Below are 16566 nucleotides of genomic sequence, written 5' to 3'. Positions count from 1 at the left end.
AAAAAACGACAGATAACAACAGCGTCTTAGTCTCATGATTGGTTGCTGTGAACATGTCAATGCCTTCACCGCTGCAGCGAATACAAACAACGTGTTAACAACGCATCTATTCCAGAGCAACTGAGGACCCGCAAAACATGTCAACTAGACGTCAACTACGTGACGCGAGCTTTGCAACGAAGGAAAAGCAAAAATGAAATGTTGTACTTTTGGATCGTTTAGCTTCACAGAACATGGACTATGGTGCACGAGCTGTTTGGAGCCATCGATGGACCAGTCAGGACTTCTATTCTCCTCTGCATGTGTCAGGATAAAGCAGCACCAGCTGAACTCACGAGATCTTTTCTAAAGCCGCACTTTCCTGCTGGGGTCGTTCTTCCCGAGGTTCCACCTAAACCAACATCATTGAGCCGAGATAACGACTGCACGGGCAGGATCAATCCCGGGAGTCCATCAAAAGCGGAAGTGCGGGGTAACATACAAAGCGAAGCGCTTGTTCCACTGCAGAGGATCGATGCTCGGGGTAAGTGCTGGAGAAAAACAATGGCTCTCTCTATTATGAGGCGGCGCAGAGGGCTGCAGAGCTGAGGCCTCTAAAAGGGAAACAATCACAGGGGGCATTTATACACGTATAGATCACGGCATCTTAAAAGAAGGAGGTGCTTGGCATCGCACACCTATAGGGGGTTAGACTGGAAAGAGACTAATAAACAGGAAGGGGAAGTCACTCTTCCACACGTGTACACTTATATTCCTGACAGGGACGAGGGGATAAAAAGCACAACCTGTTTGCGGGGCCTTTGGGAGGCTCCATCACGGTTCATTTCCTGAAGCAGTTGGTAGACTCTATTTATAGGCCGGCATACTGGTACCAGTTAATCCTGCACTGGGCTGCCAACTGCCTGCCAGCTGGCACAGTGGCTTGTGTGTGTGTGTGTGTGTGTGTGTGTGTGTGTGTGTGTGTGTGTGTGTGGCGCTTGGGATGGTTCGGGATGAAATAATGGCGAGGAAGTCCACAAGCTGCCTTAATGACCAATGTGTGAGGGAGGTCCCCCCCCCCCACACACACAGTACAAACTGATAGAAAGTTTCAGATGAACCTTTGCCAACTAGATGTTCTACATTAGGGAAAAAAAATGTGACAGATTCCTTCATGTATTTCAGAGTGGATTCACAACTTCATAAAAAAAAAAAAAAAAAGCAATTATTGGTGGCTAAATAGACACAAAAATGAGATGAGCTCACAGTACGAATGGGAGAACCATTATCTGTGAATCTGCATTAAAGATAATTAGCAATTCCAATCGAGTGGATTAAGAACGGGGTAGTGTTTTGCTAAATGTCATTAGGGACAAAGCAAAGAGCTTTTTGTTTTTTGTACAAGATAAAGAGTCTGCAATGTGCATGCTAATCCGGTTCAATGTCAGCAAATTGCCTGGAAATGTGCACGCATCAGGTATACCGGTGACTTTGGACTTGGCATTTATCACAACGGCAACTAAATCAAGCTCGACACTTGGGGCGTGTGAGCTGCGGCGCCTTGCAAAAAAAAAAAAATGGCCATGTAGCAAACATATACAAAGCCTCCGCCTCCTGCGTGAGTCGAAATGGGCATCAATACACGTCGTGCCTCAAGATGGCACAGCTCGCGGAATCCCATCGACTGCCGGACTGAAATAATGTCCGTGTGGAAATAAGCGACACTTGCAGATATTTCCACACTAGTAATGTGTTTGTTTAAAGCGCATCCCCCCGCGGAGAGACACAGCTTGGGATGGAGCCGATGGAGTGGATGGATGGAGGGAAACGGGCTGAATGATGGTACACATCCTGGAGCGGGAATGCATAAGTAGGCACATGGCGCTCCCTGGGAAAAATAAAATCGCTGCACAAGCACTTCGACCACAATGCAGCCATGTGTTTTATAGCGCTTTCAGTTTACTATGCCCAGCCCTGCCTCCTTTCTAGGAGAACATGCCTGGTTAGCGTAAGCAGTATTGACGCGCTCTGCTTTTCTGCAAGCCACCAGCAAATGGATGTAGCTCAGCTCGGAGGCAAAATGGATGCCATTGTCTTTAACGCCGGCAGAGGTTAAACACTGCTCACGACAGCGAGTGAGTCAGCTGGGAGATTGGGTTAGGGGGCGGCGACAGCAAGTGGGTCTGTTGGGACTCAAACAATGCAATGAAGGCAATGCATTGCTTCTGGAGGTTTGCTGGAGAACAAACGAGTGTAGACGTTTCAAGGAACGCGCCGCGTGCACTCGGCTCAGAGTGATGAGCATTCACTGCGTCACAAGTTAAGGTGGAACTCATGAGTGTTGTGCGTATACACACACACACATTGGTGTGAAACTCAAGAAACAGCCTCAAAAAAGAAGGTTCGCTCTTACAATATGATTTAAGTCAGATATATTCATCAATAAACCTTGCTAATTGTAGTGTCCAATGGTTAAACTACACCGTTTGTGGGAGAAGCACACAGTAGATCATTTGATAGAAAAACGGTGCCATTGAAATATAAAGGAAAAATTGGAAACCTTCCAACCGTGTGCTCTCTTTTATTTTGTCACACTCTGGTACATATTTTAAACTGCACAGTAGGAGGAGAAAAGCCTAAACTGAGAGCAAATATGCTTTAGGAATTTCTTTAGTATTGGATTTCATAGCAATCTCAACACTGTGACAGAAACCTTTTCACCCTGGCAAGAGTAGAATCCCAGGGGGAAACGTTTCAGTGGAAACATATCAGGGGTTGGTTTAAAAAATAAAAAAAATGTCTGAAAATGTGTGCCAACACTGTTTTTAACACAAAATGTTTCCGTTCTTATTAAGATTTGAAGGCTGACACATGACACATGAATAGACTTTGGAGGGTTGTCGTAGTGTCATGAGTCATTTAAATGGGTTCGCAAAGGGCCGAACATGAGCATGACAACTGTAGCCACAGAGGTTTTCATTTTTAACGAAGCGTGTTCGTTACCTGCCATCTTTATTGCTGTCCAGTAACTTGAAAGTGCCGCTTACTGTGCTGTTGTGACGTCTAAAAAGACCTAAAAAAAAAAAGGAAAAATGATATCTGGGTTATTAATGCAAAATGACCGGATAGTTTTAAAGACACAACATTCTAGCTGATCACAAAGAAGCACAATGAGTCACGATGACAAAGAAGTATTATTCTTCATTACAAAGCCATGTTGGATTTCTTAGAATCACTGCAATAAATATGACCCGTCTGAACGCAAAAGGACGAGTTGGATTTCAAAATATGGGGAGTGTGGGGGGGGGGGGGGGGGGGGGGGGGGGGGGGGGGGCTTGTTGGGCAATCAGGCAAGGAGTCAGTCACGCTGTGCAACACCGTTTGGTTTCCCTGTAGGAAAAAAACAGAAAATAGGATGTCAAGAGTCCAGAATGCAATCAGGAGGCTTTGTGCTGTAACGGCTGCTATGACAGTGATTTCCCTCTTCTCCATTTCATATTCACAGGGAGATGAAAAGGAGAATATGCCCCCCCCCCCCCCCACACACTTTCCAGCGAGCATGTAACCCCAACCCGATTCATTTTGTGAATCGCATTCATCGGAGTGGGAGGGAGAGGAAGTTCTCTTATGTTGGGCACTAAGCATCTCCCACATCATCAGCAGAACGTAAAGGGGCAACCTGATTGGCCCCTGAGTCTGGGGAAAAGCACTTTACATAATACTAATTGCACATCCGCCGCAATTACCTTCCCGTACTAATTACAGAAAAGCTAATTGTGAAATTAGCATTTTTTTCCCAGTGTACAGTAGAGCGCCTGGGTTGAGGGTGTGCTGTAGGGGTGTACAGAAGTTCATAGATGCAGCCTTACCAAAAATGAGCCATGAATTCATATATTCATAAAGCCATGTTGTTTTGGGGGGATTTTAACTTTAAAAAGATGCAAGATTGTACACCACTTCTCGTCAACAACATGAACGGAGGAAACAATGTGTTGTTGACTCTACTCAGCCAAGGGGAAAAACAAGATTTGCTGATATTCTTCTGCGATACACACAGCATGTGTCATATTAGTGACCTCTTTTGTTTGAGCAGCGCTCTATTCCCAAGCTAATGCTTGACATTCGGAACCCGTTCTTGTAGTCGCCGTCTCGCAAAATAAAAGATAAAAAAAAGAGGAAGAGAAATGGTCTCATCCCTCCCTCTACTGCAGAGCTGCAGCTATGAAAACAACCATAAGGAGGATAGATGGAGGAGAGGAAGGCAGAGGAAGAAAAGGACGGAGTGGGGGGCAGGTGGTAAAAAGGTAAGAGGAAGAGTGGGGTAGAATGTGGGAAATAAGTGAGAGGGGAGGGGGGCGGCGGGAAGAAAATAGAGAGGAAGGAGGTTCGAGACATTGGCTCTTTAGGCAGAGGGCACATATAGGAGGGCTATGTTTACTAATGGACGCCATCACTCATCCGCCCATGTTGCCCTGGCGATAGCGCAGCATACTCATAAAAAATAAGAGGAACAAAGAGAACGGAGAGAACGGAAGACATCAGCAGGAGGCGGCAGATCTATGCCTCGGCTACAGACTGTGTTATCCACACAGAGCTTTCTTTGTTAGTGTGAGCCGTGCACTCAGAGGCTAACAGACGCATTTGCTTGTTTTTATACAGTATAAGCAATATTTTGAGGCAGGAAATGACCCCTTTCTGAGGAGGGGGGGGGGAATTGCTTTGAGATGGAAATGTAGCAAAAGGCTGCAGGTGCTGCACTGAACCTTTATTTGTTTTTTTTACAAAGAACAGCAGATACTGTAAATATAAAGATAGAATGTGCAAATAAGTGTTTTAAGCTAAACGGTGCGTCAGATGGTGCCGGTTTACAGAATGACTCATGCTGCGTCGCATCCAGGAAACACTGCTGCAGCGCCATAAAGCACATTGCAGTGTGCAAAATAAATTGCTCACTCGTTTAAATTTGACCATAAATTTAGGAGTTTGTGACGAAAGTTGTTGAGCCAATTGCCTTATTCTGTCTTCAGGATCCCGCACGTTAACGGTACTTTTTTTTTTTAAAGCCTACAGCGAATATCACAGCCCGTTCTTGTGAAATACTTCTATACCTCTGCTAATAATTAGTCAAACTAATTTATAAATATGTCAAAATCAGTTCTCATCCCTCACAACACCAATGATCTCCCTCAGGCTCAGGTATGGTAGGGGAATAGATACGCTTTTGTTATTCAGAGAATTTAATTGTCCCAAACCTCCTTGTACCAAATGAATGCCCATGTGGTTTCAAAATGTTATGGTCAGTCCAACAACAAGAACAACTTGCTATTTGTGGCACTGGAGTCTGGTTTTATGATTTGTAATAACATTTACACTCTGCTTTGGCTCTACCACTGCTGGGGAAATGAATAAATATGACATCAATTTGACAATGTCTAATCATAATGATTGACGCAAGACGGTCCGCTCGAGAAATCAGGTCAGCCGCTGGGTTACCGATGAATTTGTGGAAATCTCCTCAAACTGTGGGTGAACTCGGAGACGGTGGAGCGTTGCATACTGGGACGTACCATTAGAGAGAGTGACGGACATGAATCCAACCAGTCTCTTTATGAGGGGATCGTATCAAATCAACATCAGAGACGGATGAGACCTCCATGTGAACCCAGAGCGTATTGAGGACGGCCATTAAAAGAAACATGAGCACTGTCCTTTCTGAGAATCCGGTGCATCAAAGTCTTTGCAAAGCATGCTGGGAAATCTGCTTGAATACTCATTGAATAACAAAGTGCCACAGATTCATAGATACTGAGCTAGCTAATGTAATCACAGGACACGGCTCAATGACGTGGTGCTATCAACACGCGAGCACACATTTCTGACAACGTAATACTATGTGCATTATTAGCACATTTGCACTGCGGTTTCCCAAACACTTCTTCCTAACATAGCACCTGCTCGTAGTCCTGTGAAAGCGCGTACACAAACTTAAACTCATGGAATATCATTTTCACACAACACACAAAATAGAGCAACTCGTACTGTAACAACATCCAATAACTCGGAGCCGTTAAAGTATTGTTTCATTGTACCAAAGAGCACTGCACCTTGAGAAACTGCAATTTCGTTTTGAGGGTACAAATAACCCGGCCCTTTAAAACTTCCCAATAACCGCCCATGAAGCCCTGGAGGTACGTTTGAGCGACAGCAGCAGTAAAAGGGAAAGACTGTTGGCTTCTACTTTGCAGGCTCAGCTGGATTGTTCTTCTGGCTTTTCATTCCTGTAATGATAAAAAATGTTTTAACCTCCTCTTGTTATTTTCTGTGAGACATATTGCTGTTTAGAAAGTTCATTTGTACGGGCGTCTGGATGTCTGAACACATTGACCTATTTGGTCTGGTACAAGGGTCACTTTTCTATCTTAGTCGGGAAAAACAGCCGACGTGTTCTTTCTCTATATCAGCTGCTTCTGGTTAGACTAAACATGTCTGCCTTAGTCTCCTGTGTTTTATCTGTTCCTCTCTGCCGGCCGGTATAAATATCTTGTTTTGATTCTGGGTCTTTAGAGCGTATTCACAGTTCACTGCAATACGTGGTTGTGTTTTGTGTTCTCTGTTTGCAAACATTAAATAATAATGAAACTTTGATCATTCATCAAGACTCTGTTTTTATGGTGAAACACTTTGGATAAAACCAACTTCACTCCTGAACTTGTAAAGGAAATATCCGACAACAATTTGGCGTCACGAACAGGATACGCTGACCGTCGGCCAGGCTCCAGAGGACCGTCCGGAGGAAAGGCCTTCCCAGGAATATACAACCATCGTGACTCAGGCTATTGACAGGTCATGAAGGGGAAACAATTATCTTATTCTTACATGTGATATTTAAGAACTCAATGTTGGTCCTCGTGGGTCTTCTGTCATTTAAGGATTTTTTTTTTTTTTTTTTAGAAGGTTCAATTAATAGTGTGGAAGCACTCAAAATGTGCAATAAAATATGTCTAAAGGACGTTCTTAATTGTTGGTCCTCTAGCCTGATATTCATTCGACTGGTCATGATGGCAAAAATACAAGATGTTAAAGAGTTATAATAATATGGAGAAAACGGTGGGCATTTACGCAGTGCTATTTTGTATCTTTTGAAGACCTTTGTTATCCAAAAACGAAACTACGACATTTCAAACTGTAACGCAAGTGATCCCTAATGCCGTGATCGCACTACAAGAGACACAGCGACGGTCTACAAGGCAATTTCAATGGAGCTACAACCTCCACTCCAGAGCTGGACGAAGAGTTTGGGCAACACTTTGGACAACGGAGACTTCCTGGACAATTTCTTCCCTTGCATAATCTCTGCTTTACTGCGTCACTTTTCTTAAGTCCACAAATAGACTCAAAATGTGCGTTAAAAGCAGTATCAACCTGCTACCCCAAAATAATAACAGCTCGGCGAGTCGGGGAGCCATAAAGCTTTTGCTGAGTTTTCCTGTTGGCAGATTAATGGTGCTTATTCACTAGAATTCAAGTATTAATCAACATGAAACTTCATAGGTTGCAGGCGGGACAAAAATGCTAAATAAGTCACTGGAACTTTCCTTCAACTTCAGCAGCGAAAAGCCACCACATACACACACTAGAACTGCATAATAAAAGCCTGGATGGATAGCCAACACGGACGACACTCGCAACCACGGACAAGTAAACTGATTGATGGTTGTTACGCCCTGAAGATGAGCAGTAATGGAAGCAAAGAATGATAGGTTCAGAAACATGGGGGGGGGAGCCCGTGACATCCAGCAAAGGTCAGCTGGCACAGCGGGAAGCTGATGGATGTATGCTCAGAGGTAACAGCAAAGTCAAATGACCTTTATTGCAATCAAAAGTTTAACTTGAGGGCCAGTTCGACACGAGACAGGCAATCGATTGCCAGCATTGCATGGCATCGGAGAAGAACATGAGACCGGAATATTAACATTCAACCTGCAGAATGTGTGTTGAAGAGAAGAGAATAAACAGATTTTATGCTTTCCAACACACATATAGGTGATGACTCTAAATCCTTATGGACTTCAGTGTAAAAAAAAAAGAAATGATTGAGCCCATTTCCTATCCGACTTTCTGTGCATTCACAGGTCTGAGCGTCACTAAAATGCAGAGCCAGCTAGTGCTTGGAGCGATAAGGGATTTTTCCTGTGAGTCATAAGCAACTACTCTCTGAAGTTTTGAGGAATGTAAAAGGAGCGCTGTGGGAGTGCAATATGCTGTTGCTCAGCACTCCTTTCCTCGTCTATTTATTTCAATGGCACAGGCATATTTAACCCTTCCAGCTGTTTCTGATGTTCTACCATTTGTCATCCTGACTATCTGGCCGGAAGGAGCTGAGGGCAATTTACTTTTGCTCAAATAAAACGCTTTTTTGCGCTGAAATAAAACGGAAGCTGCCCTGTGGTAGCCGCAACAATGACCTGTGATCTACCAACTGAGGCAATTCTGTGGATTGAGCAAATTGCTTTGAATGGACTCGCACCAAATCATGGCAGGTTAAAGGTGGCGAGACACTTACCGCTGTCCTCCGCTTCCAGCGCCTTTAATGTTTGCTCTTTGAGTCGGTCGGCCTCGTGCTTCTTCCTCCTGTGTTCCTCTAATTTGATCTGCAGGTCCTCGGCCACCTGCTGAAGCTCTCTGAGCTGGGCCTGAAGAGAGACAACAGAGAGACAAACAACATCACTTCCACGGTATTCACTTACAGTTCGAGCATAGCAGGTCGGTTTCCTTGTTTACAGTCAAGTCACTGTTGCAAGTAAGTGGCACTAACGCCTGCGTTGTAATTTAGTATATTGTAGAGCTACCGTTTCTCCGTTCGGTGTACCGGAGAACATTTTGGGGCATTTTTAGCGCTCCGTCTGTCCAGACTGAAATATCTCACCATAAATTAAAACCTTTAATAACCTTGTTAATCGAACCAGCTTGATTTTCTACACAGTCGTGACTATTTAATCACTGAGGGGAAATATAAGATTAACAATCAACAGAGAAACAACACAAGTTGACAATTCAAGTGTTGACAACAGGATAGTTGACTTATAGTCCCAAAAGTTTTCATAGTTGTGCCCGAGTTGACACCAACAGGTTATTAGGATCCGTCTGTTCTTACCTCCTCCCCTTTCTTTAGGTATCAGTACGTCTACCTCCAGACCACAACCAGCCCGTGTGTTTACTAAAACCTGTACGACAGCGGTCAGGCACGACAATGGACTATTTAAATCACTTGCGTCAGGGGCCGCTGCTGTCACACCAAATATGACAGCTTTTGACAACCAGGCATAACCTATCATTACTCTCAGTAATGGACCAATTAACATGAAAAAGCAGCAGCTCCTTGTTTGTGTGTGTGTGTCTCAGAGACTCTCATAATGCAGTGATGGATTCTGCTTGGTTCCGACAGGGTTGACTACCTTTCTAGGCCACGCTGCTCGCTTTGCCACCTCCAGTGTGCTGCGGTGATTCATGGGCTCCATTTTGAGCTGACGAAAACACACTTAAAATGAAACCCATCACATGTAAATCGTTCCTCTGCGGTGTTAAAATACTTTACAGAACACAAACTCAGGGTTTTTTTTTTTCAATGAACTGCATTGGAGAATGGAAACTCTAGTCAGATGAATATTTGTTTCGTCACACATTAATCTGAATATTTCACTTGGGATGAGTGAAAATTATTGCTTGTTTTGAAAGATCAATGAGTGTCAGCCGCTGTTTTAACTCTGCTGTATTACAGTTTGGACAGAAAAAGTACCATCTGCCTCTAAAATCCAAACAAAAGTCAGACAAAGCTACATTAGGGAGACAAAAAAACATATTGTTTTGTTTAATGTACAATTAACGAGTGGGCAGAAAGATAATGCCGAACCTCCTAAAAAGGAGATGTTATTGAATACCTATTCGTATTCGATTAGCAGCAGCAGTTGGTTCTAGAGCCTGCAGTGCTGACGTGCTCCATTCAGCCCTCGTTGTTAAAAAAAAAATAAAGTCTTCTAAATTGTATTAAAAAGTCTTCTAGCGTCCCGTTTCATATTTAACCCTAACGTTTTGAGTCGTTGTGTAAGGCTTCCGAGACGAGGACCCCCCGAGGTGACCCTGCCATGTCAACAAAGACGCACTGAGAGAAGAGGGTCACATTGTGCTGCTGGGCCAGGAGGGCTGGGTGACACCGCAGCCTCGCTCTGCCAATCAGCTGCCACAGAACAGAACACGGGACAAAGGAGGAGAGGATGAGCGCAGGATACACACTCAGAGGCCTTCAGCTGGAAAATCTGACATGCGTGCGTGCGTGCGTGCGTGCGTGAGAGATGACAAGTGTCCTTCATTCAAAATCTGTTGAGTCGGGCAAGTGCCATCTTTTTAACTGTATCACAAGCAATATATGTTTAAACAAGAGTGACGTTCTTGAAATGTATTTTTTCCACACGAGCGGTGCTGTGAAGTGCTTCGGAAAGCCTTGAGATGAAGCACGTTCTCACATCATCAATGGACAATATATAGCAGGAATGAGGACAGCCATGAGAGAGTCAAAGAACTGTGAATTAGTTCCTTCAGACCATTACTTGAGCACTTAAAAAAAAATAAAAAATAAAAAAAGGAAAGATATCTTTATAAGTGCAGGAGGTGAGCTAGACTGACAATTTCTACATCTAAAAACATCTAAAAGAGATCAGCTGCCAGATTTACACATTTCATTTGCACTGAACTAATTTCTAATTTAGCCGAGTGCTTGTTCAACGAGCTAATGGAGAGCAGCGGAAACTGTGAAGTGGTTTCTTGAAGCTCTTTTTTTTTTGAAAAGCAGCATGTTGATTCAAAAAGTGTCAGAGGGAGGCGAATGAATAGTTACAGCAGGTAAAAGTTTTTGGCAGGTGGAGAATATGATTTTTATGAGTTATAAAAGGACTAGAAACTAGAATTGTTTGGATAGGAGACGCGACAGTTTGAAAGTGTTGAAATGGTGTTGGAAAGTGCACAGCAGACGCCTGTAGCAGCAGATGTGATGAACATGTATGGACGACAACCTAATTATGCAGGCTGCAGACGACACACTTTGCATCCTAGCGTGCAGGGAAACAGGCTACAGTGTTTTTGGTATTTTGTGTATTAAAACTGATCTGGCACCATAGACTACATATACACCACTAGATGAACCGTGCATATATTCTGTGCAGGTCAAGTGAAAAGCAGTGAGAAGTGAAAGCCACTCGTTTTCTCACGACAGGAACAGGATAAAGCTTTTTAGGAAAAACCCTGGCGACCATCCTTCTCTTACTACTACAAGCTTTTGGTTGTGTACCTGTTTCTCTCTCCAGAGCAGCACTCCCTCCTCAATCAGTTGCTGCTTGAGTTGCAAACCCTCGTCCAAGGCCCTCATCTGGCCCTCCACGTACGCTCTCTCTCTCTGTCCCAGATTCCTGGAGGAGGAGAGCGAGAGAGAGAGGATGCACAGTCTCATCATTACGGAGAAAACAGCCACCCCTGCTGTCATTGAGATGGCGCAATCCATTATTTAATTTCTTTTAAAGGGCCCAAGATGCAACAGGAAACCAAATGGGAAAATAGAAAAGTAAATAAGATGGGGGGGGGGGGGGGCTGAAGCTCTGTGGCTGAACCAAATTGTTCTTGAGGAACACACACGATACGAGTGTGGACCTTGTGAAAACATAATGAGGTATACTCTGCTCGTGTGTGGTTTTGAATGAAATAACAGAGGGCCGTCGACAAAAGAAGTGGGTTACCGTATTAGAAGTTACAGCGGGCAAGATTTCAGCATCACAGTACAGTCATCTTCTCAGAGAAGATGATAAATATGAGCCGGCAGCGGGCCCGCATTCTTATAGCTTTATTCATTCGCAGGCCGACCATCTGTGCAGTGAGCAATTTATGTGCTATAGAAGCTGAATTATCTGCACGCAAAAACACCTCAGGACGGAGTTGTTGAGAGTACAATTTACAGTGTGAAAAGAGGCAGGGAGTCAGATCCGTCTCTATCAAGGATCAAATCAATATTGTGATGCAAATACATTATGAGGGCAGGGCTGAACTGCATCAAGACTTTAAACCACAGTGACACCATGCCCCCTGGTGGCACAGCGCATCACTGTCTATCACTCTAACGCTACGATAAATACCTTTATCTTAAAGACAGCTAGGATTCAACATCATCTGCTTTCTTTGATACATTTGCCCAAATAGATTGGGCTGATTGGATTTTTTTATTTATTTGTTTTGTTCTTTAGCAATGCGTGGGCCTCCATATTTTGAGACAACCTCTGCATGTGTTATTATATAAATATTGAATCTCAGTTTTTGATTCAACTGACCAGCAAGTGTTCTGGCAGCGAGCGTGGCTGTTGTATTCATCTGAAGCATCGCAGCAATCTGGCACGAGACACAGGAGAGACCCATCCAACGCACATACAAGAGAATAGAAGAGCATTCAATATGTCAGCAAGCAGAGGAAAAAATAAAAAAAGAGCACAGTCAGCAACTATGAGAAGAACATTTTTAGCTACTTTTTGAGCTTGGCATCACTCCTCGGCCCCCTAAAAAGTGAACAATTGCTTTCCAACATACAGCACATAATATGATAATGAACATTAAGTGATTTAAGAAAAATATATATATATTTTTTTAAATGTATGTTGTAGTCAGAGAGCTGTGAGTCAGTAACCATTTTGACAGATGCATCACTTCAGGAATGTATTTTGAAGATGCCATCGTGTGCTGTGGGAAATTGTGATGGCCATTTTTAGGATTGTCTGACAATTCATAGATAAAATGACTGATCAAAAAATGTTTACGATTCTTATGTCTGTACGATAATCCTGAAGCCACCACTGAGTTACACTCCCACTTAGCTTCGGTTAGCATAAAGACTGGACACGGGGAACCAGCTAGCGAGACTGGCTTTGTCCAATCTGCCTACCAGCTACTACTCTAAAGCTCACTCTTTAACATGTTAAACATTATTTGTTTAATCTGTAAAAAAAAAACTGAGTAAAAACAAGAGCCAGGCTAGCTGTTTCCAGTATTTGTGCTAAGCTAACCGACTGATTGCTGTGGACATGAGTGGCAAAGAAACGTCTCTTTAAAGCTTTAATTACTTCTTCGCCGCAATGAAAATGAGATGTTTGTGCCTGCATGATACATCACTCTGGTTCAGAGAGTCTCTCTTGAGATCAACCACTTAGAAAGATCAGCTGCATGGTGTTTTCGTAAGTGCTCAGATCTGTCTTTTGCTCAGCTGTTTCACCCCAGAGAGTGGGCAGAGTGGGATATTTCTCAATTTTCCTGAATGCCATTGGTGACCGGCGGAACGAGGGCTTTACAGCACAGAAAGGGAAGCCGATGAAAATCGCTCGACAGCCAGCAGAAGCGAAAAAAAGCGATGTTGCGTTACCTATTAAGCGGCTCCACTCAAGGGAAGGTATGAGAAGACAGGTGGGCGACGAATAAAGAAGGGAGGGGCGATGGTTGCATGCTGTTTAATGCAGCTGGTCACAGATAGGAGATGTCAACAGTGAAATGTATTGATTGTATCCAAAGTGGAGAGCTACGGGAGAACAAGGGTGGATGAGAAGAGGGGCTGAAAAACAAAATCGGAAAGAATGGAGCAAAGCATGGAGGAAAAGGATATGGTGTTTTATAGAGTGAGCACATTGGTGTGTGTGTGTTTTGTTTAGTGCGTCTTTAATCTGTTTGAACTACAGAAAGAGTGACAGTTTGTATGCCAACTTCCTGACATCATGTAAAATATGAATTCCTGTCTATGTTTGCAAAACACACAAAAGGTGTCAAAGCAAACAGATCAACTTATTATCAAGGCTGTCAATCCATTGCGTCACTTCAGGTTCTGTAAAGCGTATTTACGTAACCTCTCAGCAGAGTATGATTTCATCCAATATCAAAAGACATACCACAGATGCCATCATTGACTCGTGATGACGGGATGTAGTGTGGGCGGAACCCCAGATTGGTGCAGTAGAATCGGCCTCGAGGGCAGGCGGAGGTGCCTACATGGGGTCAGGAGCGGAGGTCAGCACTATGAAACAAACTAATCTAATCAAAGCTATTTATAGTACATGCATGTGGGCTGATAAGAGAAGCACATGCCGTATTGTTTTTGTTGTTTTAAGATTATTATTTCCACCGGTTTAAGCGTAGAAAATGAACTTGTGTTCAGTAGTGGCAGCAGTGTGCAGTTTAAAGCGGTAAGTGAATACCTATTAATACCAAACATGGAAATTGGATACAAAACTCGAGGTCTGGGAAATTATTACCTCTATAATTTTTCTGTTTACAGGGCACTGGACTGTTATCAGCTGCCAATATAATAATTCATTAAATTCTTGCTTTTTCTGGCCCCGTCTGCAATGAGTAAAGAAGCTCATTAGGAGGCTTATATCTATGTTGCATACAATATTATGGTTTGGATTTACCCCAGCAGTATGGGACAGCACAACAGCAGAATGTGTAAACTACAGATTGTGGACTTTAAATGATTTAAAGGAGCTGTATTTAACATTCAGAGCAAACAACCATTGTTTATGTACATATTTGGTGGAGTAACGTCTACCTGAGCAGAGAATTAAGTCGCCCTCCCTCTGTGTGTTCTTCTCCTTGCTTTAAGTGAACGTTAGTGCATGGGAGCGTGCCCCACTGGTTAGCTCACAGCCGCCGCATTGCATTGCACTCATACGAGGGTTAAAGTTGATATTGCCCTCCCAGCAGACAGCGTTGTAATGGAAGCACAGCATCCACCCTCCGGTTCAACCTCAGGTAAACACTCTTAGCTCCGTCAGCACCTTTCGCTCTGATCCGCCACCGCCTCGCCGTCTACATGTTGCGAGCCACTGTAAGGCAGAAATGCCCCCAATCTGAACGACCGACCGAATACACAAAGTACAGAGAAGCTCTGATTACAACACACATAGGGAGTTAAGACTTCATTCTCTGCTCCATTATGTCCTTTTACATTTTACAAAGAGTTGTTTGCTGCTATATACATAGCAGCTCCTTTAATGACCCCCTAAGAAGATCACTAAATGTTTTTCTGCTATTCTTTGACATCAGCCACAAATCCTCATTATTCAACCTCATCAGCAGTTTAGAAGGCTTCTGATTCCCAAAGGAACAAGAGATTAACATGATATTCAGAAAGAGAACCTAAAATCAGTAACTGATTAATACATAAATGGTGTTTCGTAAACATCAGGGCGAGGGAACCTGTTGACATGTTACCTAAATAAAATTGACTCATGTCCTCGTCTCATGAGGGCGGAAAACAAATGTCTGTTTATAATATAGTCTGAACAGCATATGGTCCGCTTGAAAATGTAAAAGTGTGAGTTTATTTGATAGAAAGCGCAGCCCATCCCGAGATCAGTGAAACCAAAAGACAGACGGGGAACAGACGGGGAACAGACGGTATCCCAACGACACGGCACACAAAAGCAGACTGGATGTCTGTTGTGATGTACATTTAACTGAAACGCTTGCATTCTCAAAACAATACATCTGAAAAGACAAGTCAAATATTATTTATCCACAAAACAGAAATGAATTGTTAACAGTGCATAGGTCGCCGTGGTGAAACACTGTTTGCTAACCTTGGTAAACAGACTGGCCCATACGTTCACATTTTACCTGGTTCGTCAGAGCCGTCTTCACAGTCACAGTAGTCGTCGTTCACCTGCTCAAAGGGAATGATCTTGGACCCGTCAATGCACAGAAAGGACTTCCTCTCCCTGTAGAACCGCTTGTCTGTTAGAGGATGAAAACATTACTGAAGGATGCATGTAGATGGCCTTCAGCTGCAGCTAGAAACGTAATCAAACACTTTTGACTTTGAATAATATTTTGCATCGACAGCATTTATTCCAGGACAAAAGCTGGATGCTTGAGTCTGTAAAGAAATGCTAGTGGAACTACTAAATAAAAAGATAAGTCTGGTTTTATGGATGCCAACCCAGAACAAACTTTAAACGCTGTGTACAGGTGTTACAAGCTGTCTGCAGCGATGACAACGTCGTGGCAACTTGTTGTAACGTTACGTGTTGAAGCTAAAGAGTTGTTAAAGTCACAGCACGTTAGGGCCTTGTACAGTATGTTATGGCTCAACTTCCATTTCTTAAGATACAGTGCAATTGACAAACAATGTGATAGCTAATTAGCCTTGCGCTAGCTTGAAGGGGGACAGCGAACTTACAGGACGAAGATATTCCTCTTATTTTCCGCGAGTCTACGAAACCACACCAAAAGACAGCGGCGATAATAACGTGGAAACGCATGTCAGGTGACACACTTATAAACCTGCTCCCTCCTGCATTACAACAACCCGCTTAACTGTGTTTCAAACTCACACATACAACATTTAAACTGCTCGTGTCCTGACTTCCTGAAACATGCGGTCACGTGACGATTCTGAGCCTTCCTATTGGTTTGTATCCGAGCCATGTGCGATTCTATTGACCAATCATGGGTGAGAATGGTTTTCTCCCTCAAAAATACATTTGCTCATGTTAATAATTAGACTCGACG

The 16566-nt window shown here is 43.4% G+C and overlaps 1 protein-coding gene across 3 annotated transcripts in view; it reads right to left on the bottom strand.

Annotated features, from left to right (window-relative positions):
* Window positions 1-16361, bottom strand: part of LOC306796356 (glucosidase 2 subunit beta-like) — a 74250-nt gene extending 57889 nt beyond the window's left edge. For 2 of the 3 annotated variants that reach the window (XM_079295233.1, XM_079295235.1), the window contains exons 1-7: window positions 16235-16361; window positions 15673-15789; window positions 13944-14039; window positions 12348-12405; window positions 11321-11438; window positions 8543-8672; window positions 2983-3052 (exon numbers count right to left, since the gene is read on the bottom strand). In XM_079295233.1, coding sequence (XP_079151359.1) covers window positions 2983-3052; window positions 8543-8672; window positions 11321-11438; window positions 12348-12405; window positions 13944-14039; window positions 15673-15789; window positions 16235-16316 — 671 coding nt within the window. In that variant the 5' untranslated portion in view covers window positions 16317-16361. The remainder of the gene's footprint in view (window positions 1-2982; window positions 3053-8542; window positions 8673-11320; window positions 11439-12347; window positions 12406-13943; window positions 14040-15672; window positions 15790-16234) is intronic. The other variant, XM_079295234.1, reaches the window with a different exon arrangement.
* Window positions 16362-16566: the final 205 nt, after the last annotated feature.

This window comes from Melanostigma gelatinosum (genome assembly GCF_949748355.1).
Source record: "Melanostigma gelatinosum genome assembly, chromosome: 23".
NCBI classification, from domain to species: Eukaryota; Metazoa; Chordata; class Actinopteri; order Perciformes; family Zoarcidae; genus Melanostigma; species Melanostigma gelatinosum.
The sequence above is the reverse complement of the archived record's forward strand: the minus strand, read 5'-3'. Positions and strand labels throughout refer to the sequence as shown.